Source organism: Callorhinchus milii, unplaced genomic scaffold, assembly GCF_018977255.1.
Source record: "Callorhinchus milii isolate IMCB2004 unplaced genomic scaffold, IMCB_Cmil_1.0 Scaffold1, whole genome shotgun sequence".
Classification (NCBI taxonomy): domain Eukaryota; kingdom Metazoa; phylum Chordata; class Chondrichthyes; order Chimaeriformes; family Callorhinchidae; genus Callorhinchus; species Callorhinchus milii.
This window is the reverse complement of record NW_024704742.1, coordinates 18,834,343-18,853,517: the sequence shown is the minus strand read 5'-3', so window position 1 is coordinate 18,853,517 and position 19,175 is coordinate 18,834,343. Positions and strand designations below refer to the sequence as shown.

At 40.1% G+C, this 19,175-nt stretch overlaps 1 protein-coding gene across 2 annotated transcripts in view; it reads left to right on the top strand.

The window, feature by feature from the left end:
* pdgfc (platelet derived growth factor c) overlaps positions 1-16,306 on the top strand; it is a 114,118-nt gene extending 97,812 nt beyond the window's left edge. For both annotated transcript variants that reach the window (XM_042342294.1, XM_042342286.1), the window contains 2 exons: positions 12,438-12,652; positions 15,173-16,306. In XM_042342294.1, coding sequence (XP_042198228.1) covers positions 12,438-12,652; positions 15,173-15,289 — 332 coding nt within the window. In that variant the 3' untranslated portion in view covers positions 15,290-16,306. The remainder of the gene's footprint in view (positions 1-12,437; positions 12,653-15,172) is intronic.
* Positions 16,307-19,175: the final 2,869 nt, after the last annotated feature.

Here is a 19,175-nt window from a genome sequence, read left to right as displayed (position 1 = left end):
AAAGTCCTTGGAAGCGGAATTGATCGGATTTTAAATGAGGCTCATGATTGCAAATATATCTACTTGGGATTTGCTCAACAGGCTGCTTGGTGTTTGCAAATAAAACACTAACCTTGTAAAAACATAGGCACAATAGATAAAAGGGATTTACCAGGAATATGTGAACAAGTAAACTCATATCTCCAAATAGCTCCTGAGGAATCACTATTTCAAGTTTGACTATCAGAGGCATTATTAAAGGGCATGAGAAGTGAGAAGGAAAATGGGATTAGATTACATGTCTCAAGTGACAAAAAACTCCAGTACACTTGTTGGGCAGAGTAGTTTGTTTGTGGCTGTAACATTCTAGGATTCTAAGTGAAATCCTGAAAAATTAGAAAGTGCTTTCAAGATGACACAGATCCTCAAAATGCATAATGGAAAACTTTCTTCCTTTGCTATCTTTCTTGAAGAAAGATGCCACATCCTCCCGACATGAAAGGCGCTTTACAAATCTAATTTTGTTGTTGTTGAACACTTGCGATACAAATATTAAGGAAGCAGTCTACTTCATTGAAAAGTGGCATTAAAATATTGCATGATTTAATATGCAGGATTTGTAAGAAGAACCACCAAAAGCGAATTCTGCCATGACCCAGGTGTGTTTGAGGCTGGAATAACTCTTTGATGCTAATCTCAGGGTCAATTTAAATGAAATTGAATTGTGGTGAAAGGTTGCTTCTGATATCAGGCAGGAGATCGGCATGCAAGTAAAAAGTAATTTGGGAAAGTCAGCCTAACATATATCCAGGTACCTGTGGATTCACTATTTACAAATCAATTTGTGAATATTGAAAAAAATCCACCTCCCCCTCTTCATCTCCACAAAAAATTAAGAAAGAATGAAAACAGAAAGGACTCGTTCTTCAGACTATACAAAACATTTAATGTTCTGTAGTTGACTTCATTCATTCTCTTTAAGAGAGTCAAAGATTATCTGTGCAGAACTGACCTCCTCCAGGAGATAATCAATAAAGACACCAGCACTACAAATTCACTACACTTTTCAGTGAATCTGGTGAAGCACTTTAATATGTCCCCTTGACATGAAAGAAGCTATATCAAATGCAATGGATATTATTACTACTATTATCATAATTGTTTATTTAACCCGAACTTTGATCACTCCCCAGGCTACAGGCCCTCAATCTTCTGGTCCAGGAGCACGGAATCAACTTGATATTCCTTGGTTCAACTTTCATTGCAATTCTGCACCAATATTTATATCCTCAGAATACTGTTCCAGTTCTTTTCAAAAAAGAGTTAATCAACTTAGAACTGGGTGCTTTTGTACCTGGAAATTTAGAGGAAATGTTTCTGATGAAAAAACAACTTATCTGAACCCATTAGGAAAGTTATGGAGTTAACACAATAAATTTCATATACAGACAATAGAAATGTGCAACATTCTGTTCTAAACTGGTAACACATTTAGGGATTGAGGTAACATCATAAACTGCCCAAACTTCAAAGGATTAGCCAAGGCAGAAATGAGGCAAAAAGCAACATAGAGAATGTTTTATGTACAAGATTGTTTCAAGTCCTTCTCACCATCAATCAACCCAAGTATTTATAATGATACTGTACATTTGGTACAGTGCCTTGCGTACCAAGAGGACGTCTCAAAGGATATGTTGTAAAGTGTAGTGACTGTATTTTTGCTGGCACGCATGGCAATCGATTTGCACACAGAAATGTCTCACAAACAGCCTGAAGTGAATGACCAATTTTATTGAGGACGCTGGGAGAAACTTACTTCTCTTTTTGAAGAGTGTTATAGAATCCTCAATGTCCACTTGAAAAGGCAGACAGGACCTTGTTTTAACAAGGTCACCTGAAGCACGGCACCTCCAACAATGCAGCACGCCCACAGTTCTGCATTGAGTCTATGCTTTTTAAGTCCTGACATGGGACTTGACCCACAATTTTCTGACTCAGAGGTGAGAGTGCTGCCAACTGGGGCAGGCTCATCCATATCCTATTGAGCTCTAATTGTGATAAGTCTAAGAACTTTGGGATAAACTGGGTTGGTTGAACTTAATTGTTTAACGCTTTAACGTCCTTGGCCTACTCTGAGACTCCCCGGACCTGTGTACAACTAAATATCAGGTTCACTCCCCAGTTGTCCCATCTTACCCCAGATCAGGTCCCTGATCAAGACAGCATTCCTCCACTTCCGCCACATAGCCCGCCTCCAACTGTATCTCAAACTCAACACTACTGAAACCTCATCCACGTTTTCAGCACCTCCCATCTACTTCTTCAATCCCCTCCTCACCAGTCTCCCCAGTCCACCATTCAATATGCCCAACTGATTCAAAACTTCACCACCTGTATCCTCACCTGTACCAAACTCCACACCCCCAGTCCTTGCCAAGCTCAGCTAGCTCTCTGTCACACAAACAGAGCAATTCCAAGATCTTCGTATTCACCTACAAATCACGTCATGCATTGGCACTTCCTTACATGACCTGCTTATATCGCATTCCTATACCCGACCCCCTTACTCAGCTGGTTCTGGTCTTCTGCAAGTACCTCGTCCCCTGTGCTCCACCAGCAGCTGTGCTTTCAGCCACTATGCCTCAACTACCTGGAACTCCCTGCCTCATTTCTTCCACCTTAGCCCTCTTTGCTTGTACTCAATTGTTTAATCATACCTGAAGACGCTTTTCTTTGAGTATGCCTTTGGTCACCTCCCCTTTCTCATCAGTTCAGCTACTGTTAAGTCCTCCAAGATGCTGCCCATGTAAAGGGCACTATATACATGCAAGTTGTTGTTGTAGTTGGAATACAGTTATTGAAGCTAAGTGGTCTAATTGAGTAATCATTGAGCATTAATAGGGCTAGCATAATGACAATAATCCTTGCATTTGATATAGAGACCTTATCACGTTGTTGAGATGTGTCAAAGCTCTTCACAGAATATATTGTGAAGTGAATTGACTGTGTATTTTGTAGACGAAACCTGGTAGCCAATTGTGCACAGTAGTGCCCACAAACAGTTGTGGATTGAGTGACCACATTTTTTTGGAGGGAGTATAACCACTAGAAAGCAGTCCATCAATCGACTAACAACTGAGTTCCTCCTTATTGTTAGGTAAACAGAGATGTGTGGAGTAAGGAAACTTACCTAAAGTTTTGCCCCACCTGGGAATTGAACCCTGGTCTTCTCGCTTCCAAGTGAAGCACTACATTATAGGACTTCAGCATGTAGAGCAAAGATTTTAATCTGGAATAGAGAATAGAGAATTAATAGATAGTCAAATGCTTTAATTAGATTGAAATCCCCTATTACCATAATAGAGCTTGTATACGCTATAATGTAGCCACGGTGATGGTGTGTGGTCCATTTAAGGCCTTGCACAGCTTTACTTTTGAGGCTTAAATTATGTATTTAGAATGCAACACTCTATTGGTAATTATTGCTCACTTACCAACTATTTAGATCATGTTATTTTGATAAACTGTCTGTTAATTCCCACGACAGTCTCACATTCTTCGACTGAAATTCAAATATCATTTGAAAGAGTACCAGACACATTTTCAAAAGGATCCCATGGTATAGAAGTCTGATCTATTATTGGCAATAGTGTTTGAGTGTGTAAAGTCAATGCTTAAATTAGGGTCCTCGGGCTGACCAAAGTTTGAGGTTATCACTTTGTGTAATAACCAAGGCCCTTCCTTATTCTGGCTGTAGAATGTGAATGTATTGTAAAAAGAGACAGAAACATATGACAGCTGAGTTTCTTTTTTTATTTCTACAATTCCCATATTCTAGAAAGGGATTTAGATATTCAATCCATTATTAGGTACTGCACTGTAGTTTGGAACTTGGTCCCTTTAAGAACATATACATAACCACTGTTAAAATCTAAGATCAATTTTACAAGTACAAAGCTCTGAATGAAAACAATTGACTTGTGTCAGGTTACCAGTATATCTGCTGATTCATCACAGATTATCTGAGAGAGAGGGAGAAAGATGGGTTTGCAGAGTGGAGGAGATGCAATCTAAGATGGAGTGTCACTCCTTCCATACAGGCTACATGCAGTCATGCAGTCAGAGTTTGGCAATAGGCAAATCTCTGGCATTTAAAACTGAAGTTTAAATAATTCAAAAGGCCTCTTGTGGACTGTCTCCAGTATAGAATTGTTTTTTTCAGCACATAAGATACTGTGCTTGACAGTTACCATTTGGTTTAGTTTGTGGAAAACTTGTTCTTATAGCTGAAAACATGAGTTGGGGCGCTACCATTCTTCAAACGTGGGTGGGGAAGAGTATTTTGAAACACATTTTGACAGCATTCCTTGAATGACTCATGTAAGTGTACAACACTGTATTGGGGTACAGAAATTGCATTTTGCTGTAAGGACGTGCAGTACAGATTATCCTTGCTGTTACTACCAATTTGATAAGTGTGAACACTTGCCAGAGCCTGGAAATTTTGCTGTCAAACAGTCTGGGGCTCGACCACTTAAACAAAGAGTGCTACATCATCCAGGCCTGCTGCTGCTTCATCCAATCAAATATAAACTCCTGGCTCCAATCCCATTTGCAAATGTAAATTTTATCAAAGGGGCATTTAATATGGCACAATAAACTTTTCTTCTTCGGATGTAATTGTCAGACATTTTTCAGAGCTGACTCCTGCCCACGACTGAGCTTTGATTCCACATTGACTTCTCGAAGCACTGGATCGCACCTCTGTTTTCCATCCCACCACAGAACCCAGACATTGGGGCAGCCGTTTGCTCTGTTCATTTAAACCTTTGTGACAATCTACTTTGCTAATCTGAAAAAGTGGTGGATCTTTTGCTTTGTGATAGAAATTTGTGACAGCTTAGGAGCAATGTTTGGGCCCTTAGAACTCTGTGTGTCTGCTATTCGGCAATGCTGCCTTTGATCATCCCTCTGACTCGTTCCCTACCTCCCCTTGTTCAAGGCATAGCTCAAAACATACCTTGTTGATCGTGCTTTCGGTCATCTTTCCTCTCTCCAATCCCCTTGGCTCCCACACCCAGCTCATTCAGCATTTCAAACACTTTGTGACATGCTCCCAATGAGAAAGATGCAATATAAATAGATGTTTATCGAGAATAAGAGAAACAGGTTAATTCAATACAATACAATTTACATTTGTCTAGCCCCTTTCACCTTGGGAAGACATCCCAAGGAGCTTACATTCAACCAATGTCTTGGAAAGCAACATTCAGACATTGCCTCTGGGTTTGTAAAAAAGTATATTATTTTTCTCTGGCTTTAAGTTGGCATATATCAAAGATGGCAGCTGAACAATTTTCAATGGCTTCTGCCGTGCATAGATTCTGTTCAGACCTGATATGAAATGATGGATCTTCCCATTGAAAAGCAATGAGCCAATTTGTGTCAGAAGAGCCCGTAGTTAGCCAAAAGAGTATGATTTGGGTGTTGAGATGCTGAAAGCGAGTGGACATTCTGATTGATAACCCACCATTTCATAACAGATAATTACATCCTATCCGGAATGAAATGTCACACAAAAATTCTCCCCTCCCCCCTATGATTTGTTGCAGAAATTGGCAAAGGCTCACAACAAGCTGATACTACATCTAGTATTAAATTAATACTCCACAGACTTTTGCTCGGAATACAAAGTTAGTCAAACTTGAGTTTTTAGAAACCAAAAATCAAAATCACGCTTTTGGATACATTTGGAGCTCATCTTACAAAAGCTGTCCCGTCATTTTAAAAAAAATGGCACTTCAACCACAACAACAAGATTTCATTTATAAAGCGCCTTTCACGTTGGGAGGACGTCCCAAGGCGCTGGATAGTTGGGTCGGGACCCGAGCAGGGGGAAATGGTCAGGATGAGGGGAGGGTAGGGAGGGAGCGAGGATGGCGTAGAGAGTCGAGAGGGGAGCTCAAGGCACGGTTGAAGAGAAAGGTTTTGAGACCGGCCTTGAAGGAGGAAAGGGAGGAAGCAAGGCGAAGGCACTGGGGGATGGAGTTCCAGAGCATACGGGCTGAGAGGCTGAAGGCCCGGCCACCGATGGTAGGGCGGTTAGGGCGGGGGATGTGGAGCAGAGCGGAGCCGGAGGAACGGAGGGTATGGGCAGGTAAGTAGGGGGATAGTAGGTCGGAGAGGTAGGAGGAGGGAGTGAGGCCATGAATGGCCTTGTAGGTGAGGATGAGGATCTTGAATTTGATCCTCTGGGGGATGGGGAGCCAGTGGAGGCGAGCGAGGGTAGGAGTGATGTGGTCCCGAAGCCTGGTGCGGGACAGTACATGAGCTGCAGAGTTCTGAATGACCTACAGCTTGTGGAGGGAGGTGCCGGGAAGGCCGGCGAGGAGAGAGTTCCCATAGTCCAGCCTTGAGGTGATAAAGGCGTGGACCAGTGATTCAGCAGCGTGAGGGGTGAGGTAGTGCCATAGTCTGGCGATGTTCCGGAGGTGATGGAAGGCGGTGCCAGTTGTGGCGCGGATGTGGGGAAGAAAGGACAGCTCAGGGTCGAACAGAACCCCGAGGTACCTGACTGGCTTTGAGAGGTGGAGAGTGCAGCCTTGGATGCTGATGGTGTCGGCGCCTGAGGTGTGGAGGCGCTGACGTGAGCCAATCAGGAGGGCCTCAGTTTTGCGCACGTTGAGCTAAAGAAAGTTGTCTCTCGTCCAGGACTCGATGGCAGACAGGCAGCTGTCAGGACATCGGTGGTCGTGGAGTTGACTGCATATACATATACTTCATATACACAGAGGAGGAATGTGTCCTCTGATCTCCCAGTATATGCATGCTCTCGTTTTGGAAGTCAGGACAAATGTTTTCCTTCATTAATTTGACAGTTCTCAACAGCTGGAAAAGAGTCATTGTGAGGTAATTTGGAAATTATTGCATTTAAATCTGTTTAAATTTCTTTTCCACTTGTGGTATGAACTTGTACTGGGGTCCAGTAGAACAGAGAGTCTGTCCATGTCCCCTGTTAGATGTACAGAGGTCAGTGGCCCGATTCCCTATCTGTTCAGCATGGTTGCCCATTCTCTCTACTCTCAAACTTTGACTTGAACACTTCAATGTGGACATCTGCTGAACTGCACCTTGCTCACTGAATATACACTTATCGTACATGAACGAAACAACAACAACTTGCATTTATATAGCGCCCTCCACACAGGGTAGCGTCCCTGAGCACTTAAAGAGCTGGAGAACTCTGCACTGCATTATGACCATTTACATATATTTGAGGATGACCTGTTATACATCTTAATGCAGTGCACACTAATTCACCAGGTCTCATTGACCTGTACAATGATAGGGACCCGTGAAGCAAGGAATTTTACATACATGTCTCGTGCAATCTAATGTCTGACAACTAGGATCTGGCTGCAGACTCTTAAACAAAGCAATTAACGCTGTGGAGGTTAGCTCCTTCAGAAGATAGGTATCTAGTTGATAATAATTTTGGAGGCTCCAGGCACTGATGCAGACTGAGAAATTTTTCAGCTTTTCAGGTTGGGGAAGAATCTTGTCTGTGGGAACAGCAGGCCATAATTGAAGTGGGTCAATGTTTTCAAGTTTTATCTTTGGCAAGACGAGTCTGTGTGCAACACTTTCCTCCAGAAGATAGATTGAATGGCAGTATCCACGATAAAATGGGATTTGCTTAGTGTGTACAAAGGACAAGCTTTAGTCCAGCACCTTGGGTTGTCATCCTGACATGAAATACCCTATATAAATGCAATTTGTTGTTGTTCTTTTAGTGGGTCAAACAATATGTTCTTGTGGGTTTAGATGTGGGAACTAATATCAGAGAATATTCAATATTAATAATCCATTCTTTTGATATAGTGCTTGATCATGTCAAAATATCTCAAGGTGTTTCACAGAGATTTCTGTAAAGGATAGTGACTGTGCTTTTTGGTGACAAAAGTGGCAGTGAATTTGCACATAGTAATGTCCCACAAACAGCCACAAGGTGAAAGACAAATTTGTTGGAACAGTGAATGAATAAACTAGTTAGTAGCAATTTTGCCAGCACAGATGAGAGAGATGTTGCATTTACCCATGTAGCAATAGTCACTGTACTTCAATTGAACTTATTGAGGTTGATCATACACTGATCAATCTTTTCCTTACACCTATATAATGGAGTTTCCTGTCGTAAAGGTATAATAATAGGATCTCTACATTTAGTAATCAGTTTATGATATATTCCATGATGTGAAATCCTTCAGGACATTTTAATGGACTCCACTCCCAAAGTGGTGTTTCGGTATCATTATTTATTATTAATCTCAGACTGGAGCAATAAATAATGGGAGAGGAAAATCAATATTTGATGAATATTAGACATTGGGTGTAATTGTTATTCTCGCTTCCATTCCTTATATAATTTCTCTATTTTGATCGCTATGACTACAGTTACGCCTTTCCAAATGTTCTCATTTGTCTCAAGCTTGAAATACATTGTGTGGTGTGCGATCTCTCTGTAATCATCATAGTGTTGAAATCAGGCTCTTCATACTACCTCCTGCTCTTTCTTTCACAGAACCTCAAATAACAGATCTCTTTAGCTCCCTCAGTCTTCTTTTCTTCCTGCAACTGTTCAAAAGCCATGCTACCTATTTTTCTTGACTTACCTTTTCTCTCTGTGACTATTTTTCAACCGTGACAGTACACTTAAGGCCTTGGCCCTTCACCTTGATTCTCAATAAAGCAATAAAACCTTTACTACCTGTGGGAACAACAGGCCAGTTGTTTTACTTGATGAATATTGCAATTGGAAGGAAAATAACTGGCATTGGAGCTGGTGTAAACTCCTCAGAATCACCCAGTACAAATGCTTGGAGAGAGGCCTGACTTTTATGTAACTGTACCTTTTATGTACCTTATGTAACATGTTTAGGCTGTTCCAACATGTCACGAACAGTTTGTCAAGATTACACTTTACAGCCGTCAATGGAAAGCTATATGAAGTTAACAGTTAGTGTCTAAATGTGATTTTCTTTACAAATGAAATCGTTTTGTTCGCTCCACCTTTGTTTGCCAAGCGATGGGGTTGTTCAAAACTCAAGCACGTTAAGAATTCAAATGATCATTTTCTCTCCTAGCAGTGATTGAGGGAAGTAGTTGTCACAGACACACCACTCTGTCCACCACCCAACTAAGAGATGCTTCCTATGTGCAGATAAATGGAAATCAGGTGCATCGGGCAGACACAACATAGCACTTAAAATGACCTAGGAACTTAAGTCTAGAACATGCTGATCACCGATACATTTTCCATTAAAAAATGATGACTAATGTTTGAACCCTAGCTCTGCCTCAAGCCCTAGACCTGACACCAAGACAATATCACTTGGTTATGCCATTTTCTCCCCAAAACCTTCTACCATTATGTCCTCGTTCTCTGGTGCCCTCTTCCAAAATGCCATTGACTGTCATCTCTCTCTACCTTCAAAATATTTTTATAATCTTTCTTTGGCTACTTTTGGGCAACATTCGTCAAGTCCTCTACTTTCCATCTCTGCTCAGTGCTCCTCACCATCTATACAAGTTCAAGTTGTTGTTTTAGTTGCACATTAGAGACCCCTATGGTATTTTTTTATTTAAATGTGCTTAAGTTAATGATATGAACTGTGAATCTGGCTCAGTTGGTAGCACTATCAGCGCGGAGTCAGCAGCCCCCCACCGCACTCCCAGAGTCTGACCCCGAGCCAGGGGAAGAGGGAGGGGGGAAGTGACTATAAACACGATCAAAAAGGAAGGTCTTTAGATGGGATTTGAAAATGGGGAGGGAGGGGGCAAGGCAGCGGAATTGAGGGAGAGAGTTCCAGAGTTATTATATTATGAGAGTACTCAAATGAGGTTTGCAAACTGTTAATTCTACATTGTGAATTGCATGAAATGAACATTAATAAGTACATTGGATTTCAAAATGAAAAACACCTGAAATATTGAAATTTATCTAAGATTGACATAACTTTTTTATTTTCTTCAAGTAGTTAAATGGGAAATGCAGTAGAATCACGGTAGATTGGCTGTGGTGTGAGGGAATTTTTTTCCGATCATTCAGATTATCTCTTTCATTGAATTCACTAGTTACCACATTCTCCTTGAGTCAGAATAATAGGTGGATGATGCAGTTCATTACAAATAATGGAGTAAAGTGCTTAGGGTATTAAAGAGGCATTTTCATTAGTACAACTAGATACAAAAATTCTGTGTGGCAATGATCATTTTTACCTATTGTATTTTTAACTAAATTTATTTTTCTGGAATCACCAAGTGTAATTTAAATGCATTATATTCCTATGCTGCTTTTGACAAAGTTCCACATGGCAGGCTGATAGACACGGCAGAGTGAAATGAGGATTTGTAGTGGAAGGGGAGGAATAATGAACTGAAAGGAAAATTGTCTTGATATGGTTCGTAAATATTTTTGCAGCACAGCACAGTAGAAGACCATTTGACCCAATGAGCCCAAGTTAGTGCTAGCTCCTCCACAGGACCTTAACATCTCACTCGAAGGATGGAATTACCGAGGGTAATTTAAATGGCCATTATATGAGTTGAAAAGATATCAGTTTGGGTATGTCTCTAGTGCTTGGAACCTCGCTTTTCAATGTGTATATAAACTTAGATAAAAAATATCCAAAGCAGAACTATTATGTTCCTCGACTTTTTAGAAATGTGAAGTTGTTAAATATATTACAAAGGTGGGTATTCAAAGAGGCCCAAAGAGGTTAAGTCAATTTGTTAATGATTTATTTTTCAATTTTACACATGATTATTCTAGGTGATGCTCTATGTGGGAGTTACTTTATGTAACGGGAAGAGTCCACATAATACAATTGCTTCTTCTATACAAAACAATGCAAATACAATGCAATCTACATTTATATAGCACCTTTAATTTTGGGAGGATGTCTCAATGCACTTGACAATGCTGCATGGGCCTCTGAGCTGGAGGTGGGAGCCAAAGACGGGGAGGGGGGAAGATGACTGGAAGCGCGGTCAAAGAGGTATGTTTTGAGACATGCCTTGAACGTTGCCACAATGTTCTATGCACACATCAAAGCCTGTCAAACCTGTTGGCATATAGGCTTCTTGGACTGAATGCCTTGTTTACTTGTTACTTTTTTATATTCTTACATAAAGAAGGGATACATTTATAGGCACAATCCCAAATCACATTAGCTTGCTTGTTTTTACTGAAAATTACAGTACTAGACAAGTTAGTTTTTTTGTCATTTGAGTCAAGGTTCTGCAGTCAGATGTGTTGAATAATAATAATATTCCTTGCATTTGATACAGGACTTTATCCGTCATTGAGACGTCTCAAAACCCTTCAAGAGTATATTGTAAAGTGAATTGACTGTGGGTGAAACAGCAGCATTGCGTGTAGAAACTGCTGAGTCTTTCAAGTGCAAGTCTAAATTGAACCTGCATGGGCAGGCAAAATTGGCTCCGTCTTCCCCTGGGTTAGGGTAGGGAAACCATCTGGGGTTTTCTCTACAGCACCCTCTACTGGTTATACTTTTGGGTGGAGAGGGGTCGGGCTCGGTTGTGATGCTCCCAACATCATATGACCTGCCAACACTCACTGTCAAGGCTCAAGCATGAACAATGTCTACTTGGGCAGGGGACTGCCAAAAAGCATCTGTGGAACTGCACCTCAGCAAGAGGAGTTAGCCAGACCAGAAGCAGGAAAGCATTTGCCAATGTGCAGAAAGTTAGAAAAATATTTGCCCAGAATAAATTTATATAAAAATGTCAGGCTTGAATTTATGCTGCTTGAACCTTGGGTGAAAGTGTGAGGTGTGCCGAGCTTTTGACAAGCGGGAAGTTGGAGAGCAGCATATGTGGACCATTGACAAAAGCAATCCAGCAGATAAAACAAACTGAAGGAAATGAATCAAACTTGCTGTTCAAGGAAACAATGGAGGCCATGGAGAAGGGTTGAAAAAGTCTTGATTGTTGTAAATGACAGAAATGTATCAAAAATATAAACTGCATTTTATTTAAGGAGAATACGTCACTCTGACTTGCAAAACCTTCACAGAGCTGAAATGCCCTTAGAGCGCAGGTTTCATGTGTTGGAGAGATGTATAACATATAGATATAATATATGTGTTACACTTATATATGTTATATATATTTCTCTGCAGCAAATGAAGTTTGCACCATTGGCGCTTTTCCCAGCTGTTATGCCATTCAAGTACTTTCCAACACAAGTATCAGAAAATGTATAAAGGAACTGGATAGATTTTTTGGCTGCAGATTGATTTAAGTAACGGATTAAGACGTAGAGTATCATATATTCTTCGAAATTCTTGTGTGTTCTTACTACTGTTGCATTCACTGTTGAAACTGTTGAGAAAGAAGAATGTTTACGGTGGCCTGTTTCTGGTTTTGTGACGCAGTGGATCTGAACTTGCTGAAAGAGGAGGTGAAGCTGTACAGCTGCACGCCACGCAATCTGTCGGTGTCCCTGAGAGAGGAGCTCAAACGGACTGACACCCTCTACTGGCCTGGTTGCCTTCTGGTGAAGCGCTGCGGAGGAAACTGTGCTTGCTGCTCCCTCAGCTGCCTGGACTGTCAGTGCGTCCCCGTCAAAGTCTCAAAAAAATACTACGAGGTACTTAAGAACTCAGCAAATCCTTTATTTTAATAAAACTGGATTACAATAGCCTTCAACTAATGCAGCACAATAAAGCTAACTTGCTCTCCACCGGGAAGAGTAAAGATAATGTCATCCTTCTTTAGATTTTACTGCCTGTAAAAATGAAGAAGTAATGGGCCATTTTCTCTTAACTTAGATATTGTGCATGACAGAATTAAGCTTGTGGATGTCAGCATCAAACTGATGATTAACTATTGGAAGTTTAGAAAAGATCAGATGTCACATGCTGTCGCAACTTTAAGCTGGATCATATCAATTTGAAATTGTGCCTGTATTCGAGGAGGGTACCAGACAAAAGTTTGGTGTTTCTGAACATGATTGATGATCACCAAGTGGTATGAATTGTCAGAAGACTGCAGAATAACAATAACCATGTTTCTCAAATTCACAAGAGTGTAGTTTAAGTCTCCACCTCAAAGGGAACTTCAACATACAAAATAACTCTTCTAATAACAGGGAAACCTTGCTATAGCTCCGTCCTTGCTATGGCTTGCTCATAGTGCAAGTCTACTGTTAACCCTGCTAACTGGAAGTAGGTTATGCCCGGCTTCTGGCACTGATATGCCGGCTTCCTGTGCTAATAAATGGCTTTCTGAGTTACCAGGTTGTTGTGTGAAGTCAGTTCTTGCGCAGGAAGCCCCGCTGACATCACTTCACGCGCATAGGACATGTGCACAGTGTGCAGGAAATGACATTAGAGACACTTCTTGCACATACATGTAGTGGAGAGGAAGTGACAATCAGCAGTGGCTTGATGACCCAGACATCAGCCATTTCTCACCCCTCACTTCTCACGCAGGGCCTCAGATGTTGAACACAGCCGACTGTGCTGTAATGCAACCGTGCTACAACTGAATTTACTTGTAATCGTAACTAAAGTTGAATGTGTTTCACGTCAGGTTCATAAAAATAGTGTACAGAGTGGTCAGCAAGTCCTAAGAACTCAGGAAGGTGTGCTAAACTCCCCACATCAAGATGAATTCCTATCACAACAGGTGAATTCTCTCAGCTGTCAAGCAGTCAATCGAGTGGGGAAATAATAAGGCTGAATGGATTTCTCAAAGATGTGTTGCCCCATTTCAGTTGGTTTCATTCATTAAAGTTGAAAATAAAAATGAAGTCTTAACTGTTATTCCTGACCGGCACAATTCAGGTTTATCCCTGACTGGAACAATTCTACTTCGCATTCTCATTTCAATTTGTTTCCAACTCCCATCTTTTTGCATCAACAAAGGCTGCGATTTAAAGCCCTTTGAAGTAATTAAGAAACTAAGAACATAATAATTGCTAGGTGAAAGAAGACCAAGGTCCATCCTGTTTGCCTGATTTCAGATAATCTTATATCAATATATGAGTATATGATTTTTAAATATCTAATTTAATTTCACAACATTCATGTCATTTTATTTATAATATGTTTTTATTATTCACTGCGATAAATTCACTAAATGTACTAGTTTTTAACTCATGTCAACATGTTCTCTACATGAATCACATCAGTATAATGACCTCGAGAAAAGCCGCTGTATCCCTGGGTGAAACAATTTAATTTCCCCACTGTTGCTCTGACAAAATAAAATACAAGCGCTGAAACAGCAAGAGTGTCATGTTCAATTAAGATCACCAGTTATGAAAAGTGTATCACAAGTGTATCTCCTTTTATTACATTTGTATCAGTCGATCATATTACATATAATAATGATAGTGCTGAGGAATGTGTTCATGTTCATCCCACTGAACAGATTGTTAACAGAAGAGAGGTTCTCCTGGTGTCCTGGCCAACAAACCCCACATAAAATTGGGCAAACATGGCTGTTTCGGGACATATTTGTTAAAACACAGTCACTACACAATACACTATGAAACACTGAGACATTTTGTTTGATGCGATAATGCACTATTATCAAATGCAAGGCTTATTAACATATATAGAATTATCTTTGTGGAGCACAGTGACTCTAAACCACAAGACACTGTTAGCACAGTGACTCTAAACCACAAGACTCTGTTAGCACAGTGACTCTAAACCACAAGACACTGTTAGCACAGTGACTCTAAACCACAAGACACTGTTAGCACAGTGACTCTAAACCACAAGACACTGTTAGCACAGTGACCTTCACTTTGTGAATATCCCATCTTCACTTCAGTGGAGCACCTACCATGGCTGTTTTCAGTGTCAAGTGAGACACTGTATACTGATACAGATGGTATCATGTTGATTTCAGGGCCGCTTTTATCTTTTCTAAGAAAAAATAAATCAATGGCAAGAAAAAACAAATCAATGGTGACAAAAGATTCCATGCTGGTTATCAGTGCAATCCAGGCATATCATACTTCTTTTATTTAGATGTCTGTTAGCAATGGAAGATTTAAAGTGCATGAAGAAAATCTGATTATGACTGAATTAGGGCCTCATCCACTTCTATTGTATTTTTGTTTAACGCTCTGTCTTTATTTGTCTTTTTTTTGCAGGTTCTTCAGCTGCGATACAGAAGCCCTGGGAGACGACTGCACAAATCTCTGGCAGACGTAGCACTGGAGCACCATGAGGAATGTAACTGTGTGTGCAAAGGGAAAACAGGAGGCTAAAAGAGCTCAGCCAATCTGTCCTTTGAAAGCAGAGAGATGAACCAATGAATAATGGGGCCCTGAGTGCATTATCTTAACCAGAAATCACAGTCAGCTCAGTTTTGAACGCATCACTTTCTAACCTTTTGGTGGATTTGGGGGCACAGATGCATCAGCAATCTGGCCCATGGGTTGAACTGCAACATATAACAAAAGCTCCACAGCAATAAAATATAGTTTGGATGTTTTTTAGACAATACAGAGAAACAATGACCCTCACAAAGGAACACACTTCAGGTTCCTTTTCTCACCTTCATCTTTGGAGGGATTAAAACAATGTTCCAATGTTCCAGTTCTGAACTTGTTGAAGTTTCGGGAAAAAGAAACACAGTATGTGTGCTGCCACTTGCTGTTTGTTTTGTTTGTTTCACACACCGTATGGGTTGCAGTATTTCTTCCCATATGCTGAAAACTTTCAAGAAAATGTGTTCCTTTTGCGCTTCTTTCTCTTTGTGTGACATTACTTCCTGTGTGAATTAGTCATCAGTCCCTTCCATGTACAGTTACTTTGACAGTTTTCTTTGTTCTTCTGCAACTTCAGCTGCAATGCTCCAGCAATGTGTCTCCCGTTGAACAGCTTATTGTTTAAGAACAGAGTTGGAGCAATGAGAAGACTTGGCTCAACAGATGTTTCTACCGGCATTGCCTAATCATGTGTATATTTTTGAAATCTTCTCATCTTGGCTAATTATGACTGAAGCTTTTTTTTTACATCACATTAAATGTATCTATTTTGTACCAAACTTATTTAAGATATTAGCTTTTTTTCCTTGTCTGGGATGACGTAAAATTTTACAACATTTACAAAAAAAAAGGGAAATGGGTTGATGTGATGAAGGGCACAGCTATATTGGACTGTCGGTGCTGGTGCTTTGTGCAATCTTTGTATCTTTTTGTATAGTTGTTCAAATGCTCTGACTAGACATAGTTTCTAACCATGTGCCTACACTGCTCATAAAGCACTTGTATCTCTATCTATATTTGACCTGATTCTCATTATTTTTATTTTAGCAAAGTTATTGTTGTTGAATAGTTAGAGAATGTGCAGTTATACAGTAGAATGCAGGCCAGGTGTCTTGTCCATCCCACAGTCTATTTGCCTCACTCCCTGCCTTGTCACCTTCAAGACCATCTCAAGATCCTCCTCTTCGACCGCACCTTCGGTCACCCTCCTACCCCTACTCTCCTTGCCCTCAACCCCTCCTGATCCCAACCTCCACCTCAGGTCCCAATCCTTGACTGTCCAACGTCTTGGGACGTCCTCCCGACGTTAAAGGCACTATATAAATGTAATTTGTTGTTGTTGAATTTGTTGTGTAAGCTGAGAAAAATCCTATCCAAGTGCTATGTACCAAATTTCTTCATGAAATGACTGTGCTTGTTGATGCATTGTCTTTTAATCCGAATAGTGACCACATTATTAAACAGTTCATTAAAACATTCTAGATCAGCTTCTCAACACACTAAAAGGAAGTATTTCATTTATAATAATAATAATAATAATAATCCTTGCATTTGATATAGCGCTTTTCACGTCGGGAGGACGTCCCAAAGCGCTTCACAGAACACACTGTAAAGTGAATTGACTGTATATTTGTGGGCGAACGCAGCAGCCAATTGCACACAGCAATGTCCCACAAACAGTCGTAGATTGAAAATGACCAATTTAATTATTGTTTTTGGTTTTTTGGAGGGATTATTATTAGGCGTGTGGAGTAAGGAAACTTGCCCAAGGTTTCGCCCTGCCTGGAATTGAACTCAGGTCTCTCACTTGCAAAGCGAGTGCTCTAACCACTGACCTACAGGACTCCATATTTATATATTCAGATATTTAAAAAATGTGAAAAAAGCATTGCATACTTATATCACACACTGCTGTTTGATCTAATTTTAAAGTAAATGTAAATTCACCTAAAAAAAAAATTTCTTCATCTGTTTGCAACAGGTAAAGTAAGTAGTTCTGTAACAAGGGATCTGAAAGCTTAAGAAATTCCCATTAATTAGCTTCAATCAGTTAGTAATTCACAAACTGCATACGTACTGTTTGTACAGTGTACTTTACACTACTGTGTGTACATGCTTTGTGTACAGTGCACTTTCCTGTGACCTTTATCATCATTAATCTGAAACACTTGTCTCAATGTGTTATATACTGTAATTGGAAAACAACATTCAAAAACAGACTTTGCTTTGGGCAAAGGAAGAGAGAAGTGTATCTTGTGGCTGTGCGCCAAATACGAAGTGTCCTATTTACAGAACATTAGGGAAACTTATTAACCCAATAACATGCTTGTTTCACAATAAATCGTAAAACTGTTCTTGAAAAGATTATACTCTTAATCCAGGGAGAGGTCACAGAGATTGATCAATCCTGACATTTGTCACTTCCAAAGGTTGAAATTTCCTTTTATGCACATCTACATTTTATAAATCATATTTTTAAATCACAGAGTAATAATTCCAAGTATTGAGATGGTTTTGGTCATTAATGTTGTAGTGTCCTACTCAAAAGTAAAGTGACAGCAGGGGAGCTTTAAATATTACAGATTTATTCTAAAAATAGCATAATCTTTAACTGCCAACTAATGAGATAACAGCATACATATTCCCAATATCACAACAGAAGTGACCTTGCTCTTTGTTTAATCAGGAATACTTGACCCAATGTGCAATTTAGTGGAATCGCTGAGTTCACACTCTTCAAAGTCAAGCAAAATGCTGACTGGATTCCATTTTCATTCCGGACTTGGCTCCCAATGGAGCTGGCAGCACAGGCTTTGCACCAGGCACTCCATGTAAACTCCGTGCACATTTTCAAAGTACTGCAAATTGGCACCCAGTGTGGGAAGAACAGGCAGCACTTCCCAGAGGCTACGGAAACAGAATTGATTTGGGCTGTTAGAAAGGGAAATAGGTGGATAGATAAATAGTTTTATAGGAATATGGAGAAAAAGAACAGAAACAGCATTGAATGATATAATAAAATGGTGGAACAGGCTAAGCGTTCCAAGATGCTGTCTGGTGTGAAAAGTGCTATATAAGTGCAAGTTGTTGTTGTTGTTGTTGCCAGGCTGTATTGGCAACTTCCTGTCCCCATGATGTCTATTTGTGCATTTAAAATTAATGCTATAAGATGTATACATTTGACATGATGAACTAGCAAATAGCAAAGTAAGTCTTGCAAATTTTAGCTGTCAGCCTTGGGTCATTGGTAAAACACTTGTCTCTGAGTCAGAATGTCATTGGTACAAGCCTCACGGCAGTAATTTGAACTCACATAGGCTGTCACTACAATGAAGTGCTGGGAGCATGCTGCAATGTTGGAAGTGCTGTCTTTCATATAAGAACATTAAAATGAATTGTGAACGCCCATTCAGGTGGATGTTAAAAAACCCTTGATATCATTCTAAAAGAGAAGGAAGTTTCTCTCCATCTACTAGCCATTAATCTTCCAAATAAAATTGGTCAATTTGCTTCATGGTTGTTTTTTGGGATATTGCTCTGTGCAAATTGGCTGCTGCGTTTGCCTACAAAATATGCATTCAATTATAATCCTCTGAAGCTTTTTGAGACATCCTCCCGATTTGAAACTTGCTACATCAAATGCAATGATTATTACCATTAAAGACATTTGTGGGCATTCTCTGCAGTATTCGTTTAAATGTCTTTAATGTTTCTATAAAGAGAATGAGGCCAGTATGTTTTGAGCTTTGACCTGTGTGTAGTCAGCTGGATCTTGTTTCCTGTAGCTGGTTACTCTGTGACTTTTTTCCCTTGAAATCACAAGTTAGGACATCTACTGAGAACCAATGTTACATGAAGCTTGAAAACTACCAGCTTGTCAATA